The sequence below is a fragment of the Manis javanica genome, chromosome X (genome assembly GCF_040802235.1).
Source record: "Manis javanica isolate MJ-LG chromosome X, MJ_LKY, whole genome shotgun sequence".
NCBI lineage: Eukaryota > Metazoa > Chordata > Mammalia > Pholidota > Manidae > Manis > Manis javanica.
Genome location: NC_133174.1, coordinates 92749077 through 92768909, shown reverse-complemented (window position 1 = coordinate 92768909; position 19833 = coordinate 92749077). Strand labels below are relative to the sequence as shown.

Genomic DNA, 19833 nt, shown 5'->3' with positions numbered 1-19833 from the left:
GACAAAAATTTGGCAACAACTCTCACAGATTCCTTGGCAATGCCCCACTCGGAAGACCTGACTATGAGCCATTCCCCTTCCACTGTTATTTTCAAGTCTCCTCTCAGTCAATGAGCTTTTGATGGTCTTCCTTTCTGCTGGAATCTTGGTGCTCTCTGGGCAGTCTTGGATGGGGTCCATTTTAAGATGACCCCAGCAGGGCCCCCTTCTGTTGGAGTGACACTTGATCCACAGGGAAACTCAAGCCTTTGTCCCGTGGTCATTAAAAGTGCAGTTTGTTTCCAACACAGCAGTAGTATCACTTTGGTACCAGGCTGAGGCCCCTTAAGCCACAATTTCTTCCCTTCAGTCTTCCACAGGCAGGACTCAAATATTGATCCCTTTCAGTCTTCAAACTCCAGGGATCAAGGTTAAGTTTTTGAAGTGGTTTTCATGAATCCTGCCCTGGGATGAGGAGTGGATGTCCAGAACACTGAAAATTTTCCCTGACCAGCCCTCATTGCAGGACTCCATCTCAGTTTTTTCCCATCCTTGTGGTGCATGATTAGCTAAAAATGCTGGTGAACTTATGTTACCATCTGCACAACCTGTACTGGTATTTAGACTTTCCTATAGAGAGTGGTCATATGTGGTAACCGTAGTATTACTCTTGGCCTGTGTGGCTACACTCAGCTGAAATGGAAACAGCAGCATCCATGCTCCTTCCCATCTTATCTGGCATCTCCCAGTGGCCCAGCGCTACTGACCCAGGTGCCTCTGCCTTAAGATGCTCCATCTTCTTCCCTTTCTCTCATTTTCACTTCCCTACTTTATTCAGACATGCAAAAGGAAGATCCTAGATGCTTTAATACCACATATCATTAGTAACAGAACAGTATCTCTATCTTTTTTGAGGGAAAGAAGGTTCCTCCACAGATACTTGATTGTTCAGCTGGAGCCATGTCACGTCAACCTTGACCAAGTAGGCTGGGTCCTGTAATACATATAGCACTTTCCAGGGGCCCATTACTCTGAGAGGTGAGAGTCAAATATCAGATAAAGGGAAAGGTAATGGATTGGAAACTATGGGGGGCCATAGATAACAACCAGAAGGGAACTTTCAGTTGCCACAGCTACCTTCTTATTCCAAATGCACTGCCCCTGCCCCTCCTCCAAAACATAGCATGGCTGTGCCTGGCAATTTACTATATCATATTTAGTCTGCCACTCCTTCACTCCTGCACTCAATCAATCTCTTTTGATGCAATAAAATCACAAGGAAAGGAGTCCTGGGGAAGATAATAGAATCCCAGACATAGAAGGAATCTTAGAATGCATCTAAAGCAGAGTTTCCTGACCTAATGTATATTATGACTAAGTTATCTCGGTCCTCTATGTCGGGTCCTTTCCCTGTCTCTGACCCGCAGATGAGGGAAGAGACGCGATTGTTCATCAGAGATCTTAAGGATCAGCCAGGGGACTCAAGGCGTGACAGCACAAGAGTGGTGCCGAGAAGGCATCTCTCATATTTATTGATAAAATGGTTGTTAACAACAATATTGGGGTTTCTATGCACAATTATTAATTAAGTTCAACTCTCAACAGTTTCACTTTCTGAAGGATAACGAACAAATCCTCATGGTGAATGAACACAGAAACTCTTTCTGTCTTGGCTACTGTTTCTGTCTTGACTACAATCATGAACCATAAACAAACCATCAAGGCAAAAGTGCTTATACATATGATTTTCATACTTTATATATATAAATTTCATATAATTCCCACATTTCCCCCTTTTTGTTTTTAAAAGGCTTCAATATAATGATTGTTATAATGATTGTTGTAACTCAAGTGAAAGATCCGTTCTTAATTTTTTAAGTATCAACTTAGCTGGACAAAAGCAGCAGAGAATGCCTCATGTAAATGGGGGGACGAGGTTCTAAGCCTTGCCTCAGTTGGCCCCCACCTCCTCACCTGTTGACCCTTTATGACTGTGCCTGTCTTAGGTTGTTCCTCCCATGTGGAATCTTACCTGTCTCTGGCTAACCAGCCATCTCCTGGGGCCACACAGGGAGAGAACGTGTGGAAAAAGGAGGCATTAGGAGTAGACTGATGTTTGTTTTCATACTCTCACTCTTATGTCCAGCCTTAATCATAGAAATCACAAAATACAAAGATTTAGTGCACGGACTTTCATGAGTAACAATGCAAACAAAAAACAATCATTTTTTAGACATCACTTCCAGGAAAGTAGCATAAGCATGCATTGGTTTCAACAAACTGGTGACTATATGACATATCCAGGCTATCAAGACTGGAAGGCAAATACACAAAAGAAACAGGCCTACAATTACTGGCCATATCCAGTGAAACCAAGAAAAACATTTAGGTAATTCAGGCATTTGAGAAAACTTATCAATAATATGATGAATATTGTCTATTCGATTGTGAATAGTTTGAGAAAAGTCAGACAAATTAAAACAACACATGCCTGGAAACTGTTCACATCCCATATGTTCTTTTAACAATAGATAGTCTATAGTAGCGCAGTCTTGAAGTACTGCAACTCGTACTTCTCCCAGTTCTTGGTTGAGTTCAGATAAAACAGAATCAGTCAGATTAGTTGTTTTACTGTATGCACAGGCCATCTTGGATATTTCATTCTGCATTCCTACAACGAGTCCTGGAACTGGTAAGATGAATGCAGCAACGACAGCTACAGCAACAGGATCCAACAACTTCAAGTTGTCATCACAATCAGGTGACAGGGCTCGAGAAATCTGTCTGTGCTTATATCCAGGATGGTCTATAAGAGCAGGAAGAATACATCCTACTCCACAAACACCTTGATAATGTGAAGAAAAGGCTTGATATGTTTGGTTATTGCATAAAAATACCCAGCCATTTGGAACTCTATATCCAAAAGGCCATTTTACACGAATAGTAGAATTACAGTAAGAAGGAATATGAGTGCAATTAATGCATATACATTCAGAAACTATAGTAGTACTGACAGGTAAGTTCAATTGAACTTCACGAGTAAGAACTTTAGGAGAGTGAGTAATGTTTATTCCTGAGATATTAGTGAAAACAGAAAAAGGGAGTCCTATACCTACTAAATTCTTCTTTAATAATCCACTAATAGAGGAATCTCCTGCTACACAAAAAGATGACTTGTTCAGTCCTCGACTTGCAAGTTGTAGCCACATATTAGGAGAGAGTGATATGTCTAAGTAGACATAACTACTTTTATATAATATATCAGGAGATCCTTTTTGATATTTCTCACAAGAATAATTGCCAATATCATTTCTGGTCAAAACTGTTTTATAAATATCATAGTGAATATTATCTCTTTTAGACTGATCAGTTGCATTATTCCTTCCAAGCTTTCCTCCATACTTTTGTCTATATATCTCTTTGCCATCTTTTTTCCATACTATAGGACCTACAGGAGTAGAACAGGTGGATACACACTGAAGGACAACTCCTCGTCCTAAATATGGAGGACTCCTCACACTAGCTGTAATAGTGCAAGCTTGTGCAGTGTGTGTATGTATGAATGTTATCACCAAAATTAGAAGTAGAAACTTCACTATCCAGGAGGCTTCATTCCAGTGATGAAGTTTGTTGGTGGCCATCCTCTGGAGCAGCTCTTTCTGAGGATGTTGATATTAGAAGTTCTTCTTCATATCGTATCTTAATTCTTTTTCTGGGTAGCCAAATCAAGCGTTGATCCTCTGTAATGACACAAACAAACCCTTTGCCCCACACTTTGATATGACCTTTATACCACTGTGAAGAACCTATTGGAGACCATACAGGAACTGCTGTTGTTTCAGGAAAAGAAACATTGTCAGAAAAATGTATTTCCATAGCTGATCGTCCATCACTTTTGAAAAGATCAAAATTAAGAACATGTAAAGCATGCATTAAGCGTTGATTTGCTGTTAATTTTATCATATCTGCGAGTAATCCCCCTTTTTGTTTTAACAAATAATGCTTAAGAGTAAGATGACGACGTTCAATTAGAGCTTGACGTGTAGAATTGTAAGGAATGCCTGTTTTATGAATAATATTATACAGCTGAAAAAATCTCTTTAGCGTAGAGGAGAGGTAAACTGGAGCATTGTCAGTTTTTATGGTGGCAGGAACACCTAGTATTGCAAATGCTTGTAAAAGATGAGTGATAACATGATGAGATCGTTCTCCTGGTAAAGTTGTTGCCTACGAAACAGAAGAATAAGTATCAATGGAAACATGAACATGCTTAAGTGTTCCAAATTCAGGAACAATAGTAACATCTATTTGCCATAGGGTGTTAGGACGTGTTCCCCTGGGAACAGTTCCTGCTTGCAAATGATAATTAATTTGAGAACAGGTTGGACAAGAATTCAAGATATTGTGAGCTTCAGATGCAGAAAGAGAAAAACGCTTCTGTAAGGTGAAAGAAGGAGCATGAGTCAGGTCGTGATATCGCTGAGCTGGTGAGTAAGTAACTAAAGAAACAAGCTTGTCTACTTTATCGTTATAATATGATAAAGGACCTGGTAAATTAGAATGTGATTGTATATGAGTAATGAAGAAGGGATGTAGACGTTGACGGATACACACATGTAATTGAGAAAATAAAATGTTGATAGGAGTTTTGGAGTGGAGTCTTTAGGGTTTTTTATGTACAGTATCATATCATCTGCAAATAGTGACAGTTTAACTTCTTCTTTACCAATCTGGATTCCTTGTATTTCTTTGTTTTGTCTGATTGCCGTGGCTAGGACCTCCAGTACTATGTTAAATAACAGTGGGGAGAGTGGGCATCCCTGTCCGGTTCCCGATCTCAGAGGAAATGCTTTCAGCTTCTCGCTGTTCAGTATAATGTTGGCTGTGGTTTTATCATATATGGCCTTTATTATGTTGAGGTACTTGCCCTCTATTCCCATTTTGCTGAGAGTTTTTACCATAAATGGATGTTGAATTTTGTCAAATGCGTTTTCAGCATCTATGGAGATGATCATGTGGTTTTTGTCTTTCTTTTTGTTGATGTGGTGGATGATGTTGATGGATTTTCGAATGTTGTACCATCTTTGCATCCCTGGGATGAATCCCACTTGGTCATGGTGTATGATCCTTTTGATATACTGTTGAATTCTGTTTGCTAATATTTTATTGAGTATTTTTGCATCTACATTCATCAGGGATATTGGTCTGTAATTTTCTTTTTTGGTGGGGTCTTTGCCTGGTTTTGGTATTAGGGTGATGTTGGCTTCATAGAATGAGTTTGGGAGTATTCCCTCCTCTTCTATTTTTTGGAACACTTTAAGGAGAATGGGTATTATGTCTTCTCTGTGTGTCTGATAAAATTCCAAGGTAAATCCGTCTGGCCCCGGGGTTTTGTTCTTGAGTAGTTTTTTGATTACCATTTCAATTTCTTTGCTCGTAATTGGTTTGTTTAACTTTTGTGTTTCTTCCTTGGTCAGTCTTGGGAGGTTGTATTTTTCTAGGAAGTTGTCCATTTCTTCTAGGTTTTCCAACTATCACTTTTTAATAAGAGACCAGACTTACTTTATTTTTCCAAAATCAAAAACCAAACTACATACAACAAACATTTAGTGGTTTCTCCAAATATTTTCACGCTTGCCTTAGAGTTACTATGGATAAGGAGTTGACATGCTGGCTTTAGTTCCTGTCCCTTCACTTTAAATATATCATTAATTGCTGAGAGTATGACCAAGTCTTCCAGTCTGAGCTACAAAATGAGCATTACCTCTAATATTGAATATTATTAATCCTGCTTGAGTTGTCCTAGATTCAAAACCACAATTTTCTAGTTCTTTTAAATTTTCAGAGATATCTTTACTAAATAGATAAATCTAAAAAGTGAGCCAAAAATTTTTGACAGCTCTTTAAAAAAAACCACATTCTAAGATTTTTAAAAGGTACCAAGTGTTATTCCTAAATATCTGACTTTTGTCAAATCTCTTCATTTGGGGCCATTCATAAAAGGAGACAGTTGAATTAACTTATAGATTCCTTCAAGCAGTGACAATCTGTGATGTCATCAGTTGGTTTTCTTATGTTTTATTCCACCCTGATAATGCCATTAGAATGCTAACCTTTCTGACTCATCCCAAATCTTAAATTGGCATCAATATTTTTACTGAATTGCTTTTTATATGTACACGTAAATATGGACATGGCAAGTAATTTTAGTTTGGGCTTTATATGTTAAGACTATTTATGTTTTTTCCTCTTTTTCTCTATCCTCCACCCATGCATTCCACATTGGAAATATTTGCCAACTCCTCAAAGGTGAAAAAGCAGCATTCTCCCTTTCTCCATCCTTCTTCCTCTTCCTCTGGCTCCTACCCCTCCTCCCTTTGATCCCAGACCTCCCTGTTTTCCTTCTATTAGTTTTGATGCTCCTGGTGAGAGTCCAGTTATCATTATCTGGGCCCTTAAATCATGGCCATGCATCAGAAGTAATTTTAGTCTTTATTTAGTTCAACTATAGAGCAAACCAGAGGAGTCTTCTCTTCTCAGAGAAGGAACCTGTTTGACATAATCCACATAAAGTGTATTTGTTAATCTGTACATTACAACCACTCAGCTAGATCTGGAAACCTGAGCAATTGCCTTCTTTTAAAACAGTAATTCACTTTCAGAGCTCAAAATGATACATTCTCTCACAACAAATTGTAGCAAGATCTGTATGTGCCCAAAGCAGTTGGCATTCCCCAAATCCGTCATGCAAGCCAGAAGGTTCATTTAAAAGTTTGAGATTTCAAGATCATGAGATTAGAGATTAGCAGTCATAAATATGTGTGATTTCTTAGGTCTAGTATTTGGGCAACAAGAAGATGTTGTTTAAACTAAACATGAAGACTGACAGATGTAAAGAGCACGTCTGAAATACCAACCACAACACTCTGCATGAATCCCTATATTCGGACTTCTTCTGACAAATGGCCTTGATACAGACATATGTAGGAAAGCAAAAACACGCACTGAAATAACTTGTCTGAAACAGAAATGATCCAAGTTAGCAGGAGGCTGTGTCATTCTAATGAGTAAATGTATTGTTTTTCTCTATTACAGTTTCTAGTATTTGGTCACCAGCATTTATACTTTAGGAGCATGAAGGGATTCTCTGATACTGGTAGAATGTAGGCAACTCCTAGAATTTTGAACACCAAGGATGCTGATGGGAAATATAAGGACAATCCTATATCTTGCCAGTGCTCAGTGAGTTAATATCAGACCTGGAAGATAAAGTTTCCTGAGGCTTTTCAGCTTTATGGATAATTTTAAGCAGCTGCCATAACTACTCTTTAGGTCCAAAGTCCCACTTTTGTCAATAACAGAGCTACTCTAAGAGTAAATAAAAATAATTGTGTCGGTTTTTAAAGGGCAAATAGATCATCTGCCCTCCACTTCTAATAGCCTTTCTTTAGGAAAAGTCTTTCTTTTGGTTACTAGATAAAATCTTTACTTTAAACTTTTGGGATGTAAATAATTCTCTGCAAGAGTCTGGATTTCATATCCTTTGAAATGTAAGCACCTAGCAAAGTCTTCCTGGCATCTTGGTAATTTAACTAGGTGTATGTCTCCAGCTACAACTATTTGCTTATGGAAGAGATAAGAGAGGTTTTACTATTCCTTTGGGTGAAAACAATTAACTAAAACAAATAGCTATCTTAATAGTAAAGTGAATTTAGGACAAACTGTATGAAAAAATATGTATGTACACAAATGGTCTTGTTAAGTCCTCTTATAGGAGGCACAAAGGTACCATAAAACCTGAAAGACATGTATTATTTTTTTTCTTTTTTTTTTCTTTTGGTATCATTAATCTACAATTACATGAGGAACCTTATGTTTACTAGACTCCCCCCTTCACCAAGTCCCCCCCACATACCCCATTAGTCACTGTCCATCAGTGTAGTAAGATGCTGTAAAATCACTACTTGTCTTCTCTGTGTTACACAGCCCTCCCCATGACCCCCCCGACATTATACATGCTAATCATAAGGCCCCCTTTCTTCTTCCCCCACCTTCTCCCTCCCTTCCCACCCATCCTCCCTAGTCCCTTTCCCTTTGGTAACTGTTAGTCCATTCTTGGGTTCTGTGATTCTGCTGCTGTTTTGTTCCAGGACATGTATTATTTATAGCTACACACTGCCTATATAAATGTGTACAAAAATGCCCTGACTTTACAGTCTCATATAAGCTGCCTATGCACATATAACTTGGATATGCTTATTGAGTAATAAGAAAACAAAGCTCTTTCCTTTCTACACATTGGGGGAATACTCTCCATTGTTAAGATTTTTATTCCCACAATACTACGCACATCCACAGATTTGAGGCAGCATAAAGGATGTGCTGGAAGTCAAGAATCCCAGCACATGGTTATCTAGGCAGGAAAGTAGCTAGAAACCTGAAATCACATTACAAATCAAAGGTCAAGGCAAAGATCAAATCAGAAACCAGGTCTGCAAGCAGAAGAGATAGGATTTATAGATGTATGTGATGAGGTAAACCTGGGGACACAAATGGGTAGACATGCTGAAGAAACTCAAGGAGGACCAAAATACAGAATGACAAAGTAAAGACAGTGGTCAGAAGTTTAAGCACAGTCAAGAATTCTTAATAAAATTCATGGAGTGAGCAAAAGAGCAAATATATTGTTCTGTACATTAAGAGACTTGGCCCCAAAGCAAACTGTTCTGGCCAGAGGATTCAAGTATTTTCTGCAAGATGAATGTCAATTGCAGGGTTGGCCAATAGCAGCTAGAAAAAATGTCTGGGAAGTTCTTGATTTCTATCTACAAAATAAGATTATTTCTATTCTTATGGAACCATAGTTACTCTTCTGTTACTTTTCAGTAGTTTTAAGGAGAGTGAACTTAACAGAAGAATGTAGGAAATCTAAAGAGAACTGTTCAGTCCAATTTTAATAAGAAAAAGTTTTGATGTAAGTAGGGAACTAGTTAAATAAGTATGCTAACTCCATACAGTGAAAATTGGTACAGCTGTTAAAAAGGGTAATGTAGATCTCTTTTATTAACATGGAAAAAGATCTACAATGTGTATGCATAATTTTTAAATTAAGGTATCATTGATATACAATCTTATGAAGATTTCACATGAGCAACATTGTGGTTTCAACATTCACCCATATTATCAAGTCCCTCCCACCCCATTGCAATCACTGTCCATCAGCATAGTAAGATGCTATAGAGTCATTACTTGTCTTCTCCATGATATACTGCCTTCCATGTGACCTACCTATATTGTGAGTGCTAATTATAATGCTCCTTAATCTTCTTCACCTTTCCTCCCCAACCCCTTCCCTTTGGTAACTGCTAATCCCTTCTGGGAGTTTGGGAGTCAGCTGCTGTTTTGTTCCTTCAGTTTTGCTTTGTTGTTATACTCCACAAATGAGTGAAATAATTTGGTACTTTTCTCTGCCTGGCTTATTTCACTGAGCATAATACCATCTAGCTCCATTCATGTCGTTGCAAATGGTAGGATTTGTTTTCTTTTTATGGCTGAATAATATTCCATTGTGTATATGTACTACCTCTTCTTTATCCATTCATCTCCTGATGGGCACTTAGGTTGCTTCCATATTTTGGCTATTGTAAATAGTGCTGCAATAAACATAGGGGTGCATATGTCTTTTTGAATCAGGGATCTTATTTTATATGGGTAAATTCTTAGGAGTAGAATTACTGGGTCAAATGGCATTCCTGTTTTTATTTTTTTAAGGAACTTGCACACTGCTCTCCACATAGTTGAACTAGTTTACATTCCCACCAATAGTGTAGCAGGGTTCCCCTTTCTCTGCATCCTCTCCATCATTTGTTGTTTCTTGTCTTTTGGATGTTGACCATCCTAACTGGTGTAAAAGATATCTCACTGTGGTTTTAATTTGCATTTCCCTGATAATTAGCGATGTGGAGCATCTTTTCATGTACCTGTTGGCTATCTGAATTTCTTCTTTGTAGAAGTGTCTGTCCAGATCCTCTTCCCATTTTTTAATTGGGTTATTTGCTTTCTGGTTGTTGAGGTATGTGAGCTCTTTATATATTTTGGATGTCAACCCTTGATATGTCATTTATGAATATATTCTCCCATATTGTAGGATGCCTTCTTGTTCTACTGATGGTGTCCTTTTCTGTACAGAAGTTTTTTAGTTTTACATAATCCCACTTATTCATTTTTGCTTTTGTTTCCCTTGCCCAAGGTCATATGTTCATGCAAAAGTTGCACATACTTATATTTGAGAGATTTTTGCCTGTGTTTTATTCTATGAGTTTTTGGTTTCATGACTTACATTCAGGCCTTTGATCCATTTTGAGTTTACTTTTGCATATGGATTTAGACAGTAATCCAGTTTCATTTTCTTACATGTAGCTGTCCAGTTTTGCCAACATCAGCTGTTGAAGAGGTTATCATTTCCCCATTGTATGTCCATGGCTCCCTTATCATATCTTAATTGGCCATATATGTGTGGGTTTATATCTGGGCTCTCTATTCTGTTCCATTGATCTATGGGTCTGTTCTTGTGCCAGTACCAAATTGTCTTGATTACTGTGGTTTTGTAGTAGAGCTTGAATTTGGGGAATGTAATCCCCCCTGCTTTATTTTTCCTTCTCAGGATTTCTTTGGCTATTTGGGGTCTTTGTGGTTCCATATGAATTTTATAACTATTCCAGTTCATTGAAGAATGCTGTCAATATTTTTATAGGGATTGCATTGAATCTGTAGATTGCTTTAGGTAGGAAGGCCTTTTTAACAATATTAAATCTTCCTACCCAGGAGCAGGGGATGAGTTTCCATTTATTAGTGTCCTTTTTAATTTCTCTTAGGAGTGTCTTGTAGTTTTCAGGGTATAAATCTTTCACTTCCTTGGTTAGGTTTATTCCTAGGTATTTTATTCTTTTTGATTCAATTGTGAATGGAATTGTTTTCCTAATTTCTCTTCCTGCTTGTACATCATTAGTGTATAGGAATGCAACAGATTTCTGTGTATTAATTTTGTATCCTGCAACTTTGCTGAATTCAGATATTAGTTCTAGTAGTTTTGGAGTGGAGTCTTTAGGGGTTTTATGTGCAATATCATGTCATCTGCAAATAGTGACAGTTTAACTTCTTCCTTATCAATCTGGATGCCTTTTATTTCTTTGTGTTGTGTGCCATGGCTAGGACCTCCAATACTATGTTGAATAAAAGTGGGGAGAGTGGGCAACCTTGTCTGGTTGCCAATATTAGAGGAAAAGCTTTCAGCTTTTCACTGCTAAGTATGATGTTGGCTGTGGGTTTGTCATATATGACCTTTATTATTTTGAGGTACTTGCCCTCTATACCCATTTTGTTGAGATTTTTTTATCATGCATGGGTGTTGAATTTTGTCAAGTGCTTTTTTCCACATCTATGGAGATGATTATGTGATTTTTGTCCCTCTTTTTATTGAGATAGTGGATGATGTTGATGGATTTTCGAATGTTGTACCATCCTTGCGTCCCTGGGATGAATCCCACTTGATCATGATGTATGATCATCTTGATGTATTTTTAAATTTGGTTTGCTAATATTTTGTTGAGTATTTTTGCATTTATGTTCATTGGGAATATTGGTATGTAGTTTTCTTTTTTTTTGTGGTGTCTTTGCCTGATTTTGGTATTAGAGTGATACTGGCTTCATAGAGTGAGTTTGGAAGTATTCCTTCCTCTTCTGTTTTTTGTAAAACTTTAAGGAGAATTAGTATTAGGTCTTCTCTAAGTGTTTGATAAAATTCAGCAGTGAAGCCAACTGGTCTGAGGGTTTTGTTCTCAAATACTTTTTTGATTACCAATTCAATTTCATTGCTGGCATTGGTCTGTTCAGATTTTTGGTTTCTTCCTGGGTCGGTCTTGGAAGGTTGTATTTTTCTAGAAAGTTGTCCATTTCTTCTAGGTTATGAAGTTTGTTAGCATATAGGTTTTCATAGTATTCTCTAATAATTCTTTGTATTTCTGTGGTGTCTGAAGTGATTTTTCCTTTCTCATTTCTGATTCTATTTTTATGTGTGTAGATTCTCTTCTTTTCCTGATAAGTCTGTCTATGGGTTTTTTGTTTGTTTGTTTGTTTTCTCGAAGAACCAGCTCTTGGTTTCATTTTTTTCTATTGTTTTATTCTTCTCAATTTTATTTATTTCTCCTCTGATCTTTGTTATATCCCTCCTTCTACTGACTTTGGGCATCATTTATTCTTCTTTTTCTAGTTTCGTTAATTGTGAATTTAGACTGTTTATTTGGGAATGTTCTTCCTTCTTTAAATAGGGCTGGATTGCTGAACTTTCCTCTTAGAACTGCCCTCACTGCCTCCCAGAAAAGTGTGATGTTGAACTGTTGTTTTCATTTGTCTCCATATATTGCTTGATGTCTTAATTTGAAGATTGATCCATTGATTATTTAGGAGCATGTTGTTAAGCCTCCATGTGTTTTTGAGCCTTTTTGTTTTCTTTGTACAATTTATTTCTGGTTTCATACCTTTGTGATCAGAGAAATTGGTTTGTACAATTTCAATCTTTTTAAATTTGCTGCGGCTCTTTTTGTAGCCTAGTATGTGATCTATTCTGGAAAGTGTTCCATGTGCACTTGAGAAGAATATGTATCCTGCTGCTTTTGGATGGAGTGTTCTGTAGATATCAGTTAGGTCCATCTGTTCTAATGTGTTGTTCATTGCCTCTGTGTCCTTACTTATTTTCTGTCTAGTGGATCTGTCATTTGAAGTGAGTGGTGTGTTGAAGTCTCCTAAAATGAATTCATTGCATTCTATTTCCCCCTTTAATTCTGTTAGTATTTCTTTCACATATGTGGGTGCTCCTGTGTTAGGTGTATATATCATTATAATGGTTATATCATTTTGTTGGACTGACCCCTTTATCATTATGTAATGTCCTTCTTTGTCTCCTGTTACTTTCTTTGTTTTGAAGTCTATTTTGTCTGATACATGTACTGCAACTCTTGCTTTTTTCTCCCTATTATTTGCATGAAATATCTTTTTCCATCCCTTCACTTTTAGCCTGTGTATGTCTTTGGGTTTTAAGTGAGTCTCTTGTAGGCAGCATATACATGGGTCTTGCTTTTTTATCCATTCTGTAACTCTGTGTCTTTTGATTGGTGCATTTAGTTCATTTACATTTAGGTGATTTTTGATAGATATGTACTTATTGCCATTGCAGGCTTTGGATTTCTGGTTACAAAAGGTTCAAGGGCAGCTTCTTTACTATTGTAGCAGTCTACCTTAACTCACTTACTACACTATTATAAACACAGTCTGAAGATTCTTTTTTCTCTCTTCTTTTTCTTTCTCCTCCACTCTTCATATGATAGGTGTCATATTATGTGCTCTTTGTGTGTACTGTGACTGACTTTGTGGGTAGCTGATATAATTTTGCATTTGATTAGTATTTAGTTGGTCTACTTTCTTTGCTGTGGTTTTATTTTCTCTCTTTACAGCTATTTAGCCTTAGGCACACTTCCATATAGTGCAGTCCCTTTAAAATACACTGTAGAGATGGTTTGTGGGAGGTAAATTCCCTCAACTTTTGCTCATCTTGGAACTGTTTAATCCTTCCTTCAAATTTAAATTGTCATCTTGCCAGTTAGAGTATTTTTGGCGTGAGGCCCTTCGGTTTCATTGCTTTGAATATATCACACCACTCCCTTCTGTCCTGTAAGGTTTCTGCTGAGAATATTGATGATAGCCTGATGGTTTTTCCTTTGTAGGTGATCTTTTTTCTCTCTCTGGCTGCTTTTAGTACTCTTTCCTTGTCTTTGATCTTTTCTATTTTAATTATTATATGTCTTGGTGTTGTCCTCCTTGGGTCCCTTGTGTTGGGAGATCTGTGGACTTCCATGGCCTGAGAGACTATTTCCTACTCCAGATAGCAGAAGTTTTCAGCAATTATTTCTTCAAAGACACTTTCTATCCCTTTTTCTCTCTTCTTCTTCTTCTGGTACCCGTATAATGCAAATATTGTTCCATTTGGTTTAGTCACATAGTTTTTTAATATTCTTTCATTCCTAGTAAACCTTTTTTCTCTGTCTGCCTCAGCTTCTCTGTATTCCTGTTCTCTAATTTCTATTCCATTTACTCTCTCCTCTACCTCATCTAATCTGCTTTTAAATCCCTCCATTGTTTGTTTCATTTAAGTTATCTCCCTCCTGAATTCATCCCTTCCCTCTTGAATATTTTTCTTTAGCTCTATTAGCATGCTTATGAGTTTTATTTTGAATTCTTTTTTGAGATGATTAGTGATTTCAGTCTCACCAAGCCCTCTTTCTGGTGTTTGAAGTATTTTGGATTGAACAAGGTTCTTCTGCCTTTTCAAGTCCTGGAGTAATGGGAGTGGTCACCCACAAGTGGCACAGGTGTCAGCTGGGAGGACAAAGTCCCTTCCTGCTTCCCAGTCACAGTGCCTGTCTCCACTGTCTGTGCTGGTTAACCGTGTGCAGGGAACGGCCTCTAGGTTAATCCCCTAAGATGACATGGACAGGCTAACCCTCACGATGGCCTAGTGTGATGGCAGGGGTCACAGGTGAGCAGAGCAGGTTCTGCCACCAGGAGAAAGCCCTTTCATGCTTCCTGATCACCATGTCTGTCTCCACTGTGCCAGTTAACCATGCACAGTGAGTGACCTCTGGGTTAATCCCCTAAACTTCTGTGGGCAGAGCAGCCCTCAGAATGGCCTAGGGTGATGACTGGGGTTGCTGGCAAGTGGCACAGGTACTTGCAGGGAGGACAAAGCCCATTCCTGCTTTCCAGTCACTGTGCCTGTCTCTGCTGTCTGTGCCAGTTAGCTGAGCACAGGGAGAAGCGTCTGCATTAAGTTGTGTAGTTGCTGTAGGCAGGGCTGCCCTCCGGCTGGTCTGCAGCTGTTGCAGGGCAGCAGGTTTGCTCTCAGATGCCAGTGGGGAGGAAGGAGCAGCAGGCTGCTTATCATAGTGAGGGACCTTGAGGCTGCCTTGCCAACTAGGGGAATAGGGCACCTGAAGCTCCTGAAAGTTCCCAACCTGCTGTGCTGAGTGTGTTCGGATGATTTTGTCCACTTGTTCCTTCTCCTAAACCCTTGCCCCTTTAGCAGCCTTCTGACTGTTGAGATGTCTTTTAGAGCACCTGCTTTTCTTTTGTCCCAGGGCAGCCAGTTAGGGGAACCTGTTTGCAGTCTTATCTCTGATTTTGATTTTCAGCTCCTCTAGTCTCCAGAGCACCATGCAATGTGGGTCTGTGCTCCCAGGGTAGATTTCTAGGGTTGCGTATTTAGCAGTCTTGGGCTTCCACTCCCTCCCTGCTCTGATTCTCTTCCTCCTGCTGGTGAGCTGGGGTGGGGGGAGTGCTTGGATCCCGCCAGGTCACAGCATTTTACTTTACCCTTTTCTGTGAGAAGTTCGCTTCTCCCAGATGTAAACTGGCTGGTGTACTGTTACTTTTGATCACTCTTTTAGGAATAGTTGTATTTGCTGTATTTTCAAAATATTTGAGGTTTTAGGAGGAGATTTCCACCACACTTCTCATGCCACCATCTTTTCCCCTTCAGTCCCATTTTATTCTTTATATGCATCATAAGCATGATAACTTGTGTGCTTACTCCATCAGACTATAAACTCCCTTAGGATAGGGACTCACTTATTTAGTAAGTGTGTGTTGAATTAATGGATGAATTTGCTTATATCACAGAAGAAATATTTCCTATTCTTGGCTTTTCTCTCCAGATAAGACAGATTTTTCAGATTATAACATATTCATTATTTCTCAGAGTTCCCTTCTCCTCTTCTTCAATCCCCTGTTCATATTGTTTAAATGGATGCATACATGGAATGGTGGTTGTCTCTCTTTCTGGATTTGAATGGTGTAGAAAGGAGACTGAGGACAGTGGATGGGATCAGAGGCCTTAGAGGACTCAGCTGGGCATGTGCTCCTGCTTGGCTAGGCAGACTTGGACCAACTGAGGAAGAGCAGCCTATCCTGATTATTTTGACTGTTGTAAATGGTAAAACAACCCTCTTGTTTTAACAACTCCACTGCGCCACTTAAAAGCTCCCTGCCTGCAAATATTAGGTTCAGATATTGAAAACTATGGCACTAATCCTTCGGTACAGTCAAAGAAATATGTATTGCTCACACAGGTGGGAAAATTCCAAGGCAAGAGGCAAGGAGGATGTCTCTCTAGGAAAAAGCCTGGCAGGGCAAAGAAAGAGAGAGAGAGTTAGGGACAGAGACAGGGAGACAGAGAGACAGGGAAGTGAGTGCATAAGCATTTTATAAAAGGGAATCTCTACTGGCATGAGATTTAAAAGAGGCAGCTCCTAGCACAGAGTTTAAAAGAAGCATCAAGAGAGTGCATGAGCTTGTAGAGTATGTATATTTGGGTGGGGTGAGCCTTATCAGGATGCTGAAGAAGGCAATAGGCACAAGCAGGAAATGTGGCTTAGAAGATGTAGGCTCTAAGCCAGACATCAGTGGGGATACAAGTTTTTTCCTGTGGTTTTCACAGCTTATTCCTGATGTCTGAGTTAGCATGAAAACTTACCAGGTTTGCCGTAAATGAGCTTATGCTTGAAAGAGATGAAATTTGCAAAGCCCAACTCAAAAAAGTTAGACCAGCAATTATTATAGTGCCCTGAAAGATAGTACAGAGCTGGTCACCATAGGCAGGATACAGCCAGGAGAAGAAATCAACCAGATCCCAGGGAATCTCTTAGAGTATTCTTAAAATAGTATTTATTATTTTGATTTGTTCTATCTGTTGAAATATTCTCGGGACTTTTCCTGTATTATTGGCCCACCTGCAGCAGAAGATCCTCTTTAAGGCATAAATGTTACCTTGAGTTTTAGCAGCTAGAGAGATCTGTGCCACATTAAGGGTTTCTAAGGTTTGAGCTGCTTGATATATATGGTCTTCCAGGAGCTGTGACATTTTCTGGGTGGCCTGTATGAATAAAGTTTGCTAATATATTGAAAATACCTACATTCTTAACTGTTATACTAAAGACCATGACGAGGCCCAAAATAATAGGTAAAAAGATAGTTTGGCACTTTTTTTGTGGGAAGACTAGATGAGAAAAGTAGATTTTCTAATTGGATATAGGGAGACCTCTGCACTAAATATGCATTAAACAAATGCCAGTTTGCATAAGGCAGAAGAGGGAAGAATGAAGGAGAAGAGCATGTGACCCTGCTGAATAAGAGTGGTACCACTTGAGAACCAGTAGCCCAATGGGGCTTGGAGGGTGGAGTTTCTCTTGGGAAAATTTGGATGAGTGTAGACATGTAAGGACCAAATAGTCTTAATGGAGGGACATGGCTCTGCATTATATTGTTTAATGGTGGGAGGAAGGAATGGTATGGGGTCCATGAAGGGAAAGTTAATGATGTCAAGAGGATGCTGGGGAGAAATGTAGGGGGCAGAGGGGTACAGGCTGATAAGTAGTCAGTATGGATATCAAACACCTCCAAGTGGTCAGGAATTAGTTGCCTAGTCGTTGTTTAGTCTAGAACACCTCATAGCAGGCCCAGCATTACTAGAGGTATAGCAGTTAGGTGACATGTTACAGATATTATCCAGCAGGTTGAAGAAAGTAGGAAGAGGGACAATGACTAGTGTATAGTGGAAAGCAAAGTGTGGATTGTTGGACAAGGGGAAATCATAACTACCGTGGTTGTGGTGACACAATGGGAAGTGATGTGGGGGCAGTTATAGGGACAATTATCATGGCCAGGTCCCAATTGGTACACATAGTAAGGAGTAGAGTTTTACACTTTTGTATAGGGATAGTGGAGGTAAAGATCCTAATTCAGGTTTTAGGTATGCAAGAGGAGAAATTAAGTGATGTGGCACTGATACAAGCAAGTCAGTTAACTTACAGGGTGCTGGCTTGCACCAAGAGGGCAGTGCATGAAATGGAAAAGGGTGGGTCAAGAACAAATCTAAATAATGTACAGGGAGTTCCTTGATGCAGCAGAATAGATAATGGGGTCTGCCAACGAGCTTTAGTTCCTTGCAAAGTGTTCTTACATTGTGTAAGAGGACATGAAATCATAGAGCTATAGATAAGCTGGTGGCATTGACATCAGTTAGGTAGGGAACAGAGGCCTGCATAGATTGAAGTTGAAGGATGAGGAAGAGAGAGAGAAGAGAGGGCAATTTGGGAAATTATAGGGGATCCAGGAAGGTATACAGGTAGGGTGGAAGAGCCAGGGGTTGAGTTTAAGAACAGAGAGGGGGTCGGAATCTTTATTTGGTGGGTCTTGGTATGGGATCGTGGTGGCAGGGCATCTTGGGATGTCAGCATCCAGGCTGGCATTGCCAAGTTATGCTGAGGTCATCATTTGAGATGTGTTCATCTACTGGGTAGAGGTCAGCATCTTGAAAGTGAGCTACAGGGCTAAGGCCATCATTCCTGAGGTGATGGCTGTTGTCTGTGTCTGTATTGCTGCCTGTTACCAGCTTGTGGATGATACTGAAAGGAACCTGGTGTGGTGAGGCCTGGGAGCTCCTGACGTGAATCCTGAGGTATCTTTAAGACCTTGAGTCAAAGTTTTACATTTGAAAAATTATTACAAAATTGGCTGAATATTTGTCTTTTGCCCTCCTGCCCAGGAGTTATGGCATAATTTCTTATGGGGAAATTGTGAACTGATTGAATATTCCAAACAAGTAGGATAGAGAAAGAGCCTAAGCAGTTTGGCATTGATCTGAAGTGGGAGAATCCCAGATGCAAACAGTAAGCCAAATAAGGCACTGCCAAGACAAGCAGAATTAGAATCTTCCACATTGTGGAGACTTTGGCATATAGTCCTTGTATACTGCGGGTACTTTTTATAATGATGGGAGTCACAGGTATTATCATCCTGGATCCTGTAGTGGTTCCTCATTCAAAATCACTGGAATGAGGTAGATCCAGAGCTGGCATACTATTTAATAATGCTAGCTCTGAAAACTAATTTAGGATCTTTTTTCTTCACTGGAAGATCCACACAGTTTTAAATATGGTACCAAGTGTGGAGACTTCTGTTCCCTGTAGAGAGGAACCTCCAGTTAACCAAACTTTAAGACCATCATCCTAGTGGACAGTGGACTTTGGCAGAAAGCTTTCCTGTGGCACATAGAATAACGTTTTTGGGTGGAGGCAGGCTCTCAATTTTCAGCGAGCCTCATTTTATTATTTGCCCTTCATCCAGGCACCAATCTAGTGTGATTTATGCCAGAATAGAATAGAACAGTAGAATAAGGAAATGTCATTAAATTCAAGGTGATGTTACATTTGGGTATTGCATACCTAGATCTATAAGTGAAAAGTGCCTATTTGTGATTAAAAAGGAGATTACAAAAGGCAAAGGAACAAAGTGGCAAGTTCAAAAAGACATCGAATATATAGAAATATTTAATAAAAGCCTGACCTCACACTTCTTGATGATTACATGATAATTGGTCAGAGTTATGTATTTTCCCTGAGCACTTACTTCCTCATCTGTGAAAGACAAGTGGAAGCACATACCATATAAAAGTGTAGTGAAGTGTAAAAGAAAGAATGCACATAGCTTAAGCAGTATTGTTCCTGGCATTTAACAAATTCTCAATATACACCAGCTGAATATATCATTACTTGTATTCCTCACAGCCAACCAGAAGGAGAATAAAGATTAGTGATTGTACATTGCGGAAGTTTAATACATTTTTTCCGATCCAGTACCCTCCCTCTGGCACTGATATATAAATAGACCCATAAAAACCCTCTTCTGGGAAATGGGTGGTCTGTGAAGTTCCTTGGTGGATGAAGTGAAACTGGTCAGCTCTGATGG

The 19833-nt window shown here is 39.1% G+C and overlaps 1 protein-coding gene across 1 annotated transcript in view; it reads right to left on the bottom strand.

The window, feature by feature from the left end:
* Nucleotides 1-1475: 1475 nt before the first annotated feature.
* Nucleotides 1476-19833, bottom strand: part of LOC140847410 (uncharacterized) — a 199190-nt gene continuing 180832 nt past the window's right edge. The window contains exon 3 of the mRNA XM_073227678.1: nucleotides 1476-3719. Within this exon, the coding sequence (XP_073083779.1) occupies nucleotides 2202-3620 (1419 nt within the window). The 5' untranslated portion in view covers nucleotides 3621-3719 and the 3' untranslated portion in view covers nucleotides 1476-2201. The remainder of the gene's footprint in view (nucleotides 3720-19833) is intronic.